Below are 4,528 nucleotides of genomic sequence, written 5' to 3' on the forward strand. Positions count from 1 at the left end.
TGCTCTCAGTTCCAGCCAGGGCAGCAGCGCAGGGCCCCAGGCCACCTTGCAAGGGTCGCTGCTCCCTCCATGGGGGCGGGCAGCCCGGCTATGCAGGGCCCGGGCCGACTCCCGTCTCGCTGGCACACAGGCACTTCAGGCAGCGGTACCAGGTGGCACTGGTCTTCCTACCCGAGGCGATCTTCCTGCTGGCGCTCTTCGGCTACCTCGTCTTCATGATCTTCTACAAGTGGCTCACGTTCAGTGCTGTCAACTCCCTGCTGGCACCCAGCATCCTCATCCACTTCATCGACATGTTCCTGTTCACCGAGAACCCCGACAACTACCCGCTGTATCCGGGACAGGTAACCCCGACCACATTTGCTGTGCCCGGGATTGGTAACCCGCACAGGTAACCCCGACAACCCCTCTACTGGAACGGGTCACCCTGACAACCGCCCGCTGTGCCTGGGACGGGTAACCCCGACAACCGCCTGCTGTGCCCGGGACGGGTAACCCCGACAACCGCCTGCTGTAGCTGGGTTAGGTAACACCAACACCACCTGCTGTGCCTAGGTCAGGTAATCCCGACACCACCTGCTGTGCCTGGGACAAGTAACCCACACAGGTAACCCCGACACCACCTGCTGTGCCCGTGACAGGTAACCCCGACAACCACCTGCTGTGCCCAGGACAGGGAACCCTGATGGCCACTCACTGCTCTGCCCGGGATGGGGAACCCCCACACCAGGCCAGCATCTGCAGCTGCTTTCCACTGCCCCACCCAGTCCAGTTCCCACCTGCTTCCCAGATCAGACCCATAGGCCCAGCCCCACTCTCTGGCCAGACCCAAGGCTGGCGTGGTGGGACCCAACCTCCGGTTCTCATGTGCTGCTCACCCTCTGGGGCTGGGCAGGGCCGGGTCACTGGCCTAGCTCTGGGTCTCTTGGGCCCACTCCCAGGGGCAGCCCCGCGTCTGCCACCCTTCCTGGGCACACAGGCAGCACAGCCCGGCCAGCTGGGCCCTGGAACCAGCTCCTCAGCTGGCTGTGGGCGCCCTGCGCGTCTCCATTCGCCCCTTCGGGGCCGGCGCAGCCGGCCAGCCATGGACACGGGCTGAGGCATGTGCTGAACCGGCCATTTGACTCTGGACAAAGCACGAGAGCTACACAGCTTTGCACAGAAACCGTCCTGCCGGAGGCCCCGGGTCCAATCTCCCCCGGATGGGCCCTGGGGCTGGGCAGCCCCTCCACAGCCAGGGCCCCCTGCCCACGCTGGTGTCGGCCCCCAGCACAGAGCAGCAGCCTCTGTAAAAGTCAGCTCGGTGCGGAGACTGGGATGTGCTTGGGGCCGGGCGGAGCCAAGGGCCTGGATTGCTCTGTGCCAGCTTCTCTGCCAGAGGCATCACACTGGGTGCCGAGAATGGCTGCGCTAGTCCCCTAGGGGAGCCCCTGGAACAACATGGGGTTCACTGCCTGATGCGGCCAAATCCCCTGCCTGTCACAGGGCCCATCCATCCCCTCTGCCAGCGCAGCTCACACCAACAGGCCCCTCCGGCCTGGTATCCCCCCCCCCCCGCACTAGCCTGCTAATCTCCCGCTCTGCACCATGCCCATGCTCGATCGGACCAATGGCCCCTCTAACCTGGTACCCTCCCCCCCATGTTGGCTCAGCCCGTGTCGGGGGTGGGGATGCTGCTCTCATGACCCTCCCCCCTCTCCCCACTGCAGGTGACGGTGCAGAACGTCCTGGTCGTCCTGGCTCTGGCCTCCGTGCCTGTCCTGCTCCTGGGCACGCCCGTGTACCTGTGGTGCCAGCACCGCCGCAGGGGGCACCCTCGTCTCGGGGTAAGGGGCTGGGCGGGGCCCTGGAGGCCCCTGGAGGGCTGGGCTGGCGGCAGGGTTGTGGGGCTCTGTGGGACCTCTCCTAAGGGAGCTGCAGGTGCCGTGGGGAGGGACGGGGGCTGTGATCTGTGGGGTGTCCCCCCCACCCCTCATGTCTGATGTGTGGCTCTGGGCTCTACACAGCTGGGCCCACCTGGGGACGCCGGGGAGCGCCAGCCGCTGCTGAGCTCACAGGAGCCGGGGAACTCGGTGAACGTGATGGAGGCCGACGTGGAGCGTGGCGGGCGTGGCCCTGAGCCTGAGGTGAGATCCCTGTGGCACTGTGGTGGCTGGGGAGAGGGACGGGTTTAGCGCCACTGGGTGCCGGGACAGTGTCCTGCCAGTCCCACTCAGCATAGGGGAGCCCCACAGCAGCTCTGGCCCCGGCCACGTTCCAATCTGTGGGCCGGAAATGTCCCTGCACTGAGTGGGGGCGGGGCCATTCAGAGGGGTGGGGCTTGACAAGCTGCTGCCCATCCCCCCAGCATGGCACAGAGTGGCCCCGGAGTGGAAGGACGGGGCCCTGCGGTGGGCAGGAGACCCTGAAGCTATGAGCGGCAGGGACGGGATTAGCCCCCCTGCCCATCCCAGTCTTCTCGCTCAGCAGTGCCCTCACCAGCGCTCTGGGTGGGCACAGGGGGCGGGAATGGGCGCTGCTGGGTGTCTGGGCTCCCATGTAGCCTGTGATCTGTGGGCTGTCCCCCTCCAGCACTGCGAGATCCAGCCCCAGCCGACAGCCAGCTGGGTGAGCTCCAGATGGTCTGTGTCTGCCCGGGCCCACGGCCAGGGGCAGAGAGAGCTTGTGGATGGGCCTGGGGTCAGCTCAGCGTGCCAAAGCTGGAGGAGAGTGGCTGGGCGTGGCGCCCCGCTCCCCCCGCCCGGTGCTGCCCTACGCCCCGCGGCCGGGCGTGGCGCCCTGCTCCCCCCGTCTGGTGCTGCCCTACGCTCTGCGGCTGGGCGCAGCGCCCCGCTCCCCCCGCCCTTTGCTGCCCTCCGCCCCGCGGCCGGGCATGGTGCCATAGCTGGGTGCTGCCATTCACCCCGTCCCACTGCCTTGGTGTCTCCCGCAGTTTGAATTCTCTGAAGTCTTCATGCACCAGGCCATCCACACCATCGAGTACTGCCTGGGCTGCATCTCCAACACGGCCTCCTACCTGCGCCTGTGGGCGCTCAGCCTGGCCCACGCACGTGAGTCGGGAGTGGAGGGTGGGGGGTGTCTCACAGCCTCCTACCTGCACTGAGCCTGGTCCACACATGCTTTGTGGCCCCTCATGCAGACCCCTGGAGAGAAGGGGAGGAGGTTATGGGTGGCTGTGGGGGTGGGAGGGAGGCTTGCCTGTGAGGGGCAGGGCGGGGTGGGTGCGGGGAGGGAGGCGTGGGGGTAGGAGGGAGGCCTGTGGGGGGCAGGGCGAGGGTGGGTGCAGGAGAGGGAGGCGTGGGGGTGGGAGGGAGGCCTGTGAGGGGCAGGGTGGGGTGGGTGCAGGGGAGGGAGGCATGGAGGTGGGAGGGAGGCCTGTGATGGGGCAAGGCAGGGGTGGGTGCAGGGGAGGGAGGCGTGGGAGGGAGGCCTGTGAGGTGTGGGTGCAGGGGAGGGAGCCTGTGGGGGGGGCGGGGGGGGCGAGGCGGGGTGGGAGGTGTTGGGGCAGGGGGGCATGCCGAGCTCTGACCCCCCCATTCCCCCTGCAGAGCTGTCGGAGGTACTGTGGACCATGGTGATGCGGAACGGTTTCCTGCTGCACGTCTACGCGGGTGGGGTGCTGCTGGTGCCCGTCTTTGCCTTCTTCGCCGTGCTGACGGTGGCCATCCTGCTGGTGATGGAGGGGCTGTCGGCTTTCCTGCACGCCCTGCGCCTGCACTGGTGAGCCCCCCCGCCCCATACTCGCAGTGGGGGGAGGGGGGAGCTGCTTTGGACTCTGGGGTGTGGGGGATGGGCGGGTCTGGGGTGGGGCAGCCCCTGGGATGGGGGAGGCCCTGGGTGAGTTTTGGGGGGTGATGTCTGCGCTGACCCCCCTCCTGTGTTGTTTGCAGGGTGGAATTCCAGAACAAGTTCTACGTGGGCGCCGGGTACAAGCTGAGCCCCTTTGCCTTCCCCCCCGACAGCTGGGAGTAGGGCCAGCTCGGCACCAGGTGCCCCCCGCCACCCTCACCTCAAGGGGATGGTGCCCCCTCCCGCCCTGTCCTGGGGCAGGGGGCTCCCTGTGGGTTTGCACCTTCTACCCTGGCTGCTGCCCCCCGCCCCCCTAAGCCTGGCGCTGTTTCCCCTCCCCTGCCCCTCCCCTCCCCTTTGGTCTGGTGCTGTCATCTGCTGCCTGCCGGAGCCTGGTGCTCCCTGCCTGGGCACAGATTACGTCTGTCCTGGCTTTTGTACGATTAAAGAGTGAAACTGTCCCGTCCCTGTCGGCGTGTGACGGGAACCCGCCGGGCCTCTGGTGGCGCTCACGGGGCCTGGCCAGCTGAGCTCCCGGCTCTGGAGCGTGAACCTGCCCTGCCCTCTACCCGGGCAGCTCTCCCCGCAGGTCTCACTCGAGGGGCACCTTGCACAGCCCCCGCCGGAGTGGCGCTGCAGTTACCCTACACTGGCACCAGCTGGCGCTGTCTCCCCTTGCTAAACTGGGCCAGCACCCCTGGGTGTGGATCATGTGCCAGGCCAGCTGGGGCCAAGGCTC

General features: G+C 67.7%; 1 protein-coding gene across 1 annotated transcript; it reads left to right on the plus strand.

Annotated features, from left to right (window-relative positions):
- Nucleotides 1-130: 130 nt before the first annotated feature.
- Nucleotides 131-4,067, plus strand: LOC112114535 (V-type proton ATPase 116 kDa subunit a-like; the record flags this gene model as incomplete). Its single annotated transcript, XM_026662612.1, has 6 exons — nucleotides 131-344; nucleotides 1,710-1,826; nucleotides 2,007-2,126; nucleotides 2,933-3,050; nucleotides 3,549-3,720; nucleotides 3,891-4,067. Coding segments are annotated over 6 exons (823 nt in total), but the record flags the coding sequence as incomplete, so codon positions are not given.
- Nucleotides 4,068-4,528: the final 461 nt, after the last annotated feature.

The sequence above is a fragment of the Terrapene carolina genome, unplaced genomic scaffold (genome assembly GCF_002925995.2).
Source record: "Terrapene carolina triunguis isolate 2854851 unplaced genomic scaffold, T_m_triunguis-2.0 Scaffold28740, whole genome shotgun sequence".
Lineage (NCBI taxonomy): Eukaryota > Metazoa > Chordata > Testudines > Emydidae > Terrapene > Terrapene triunguis.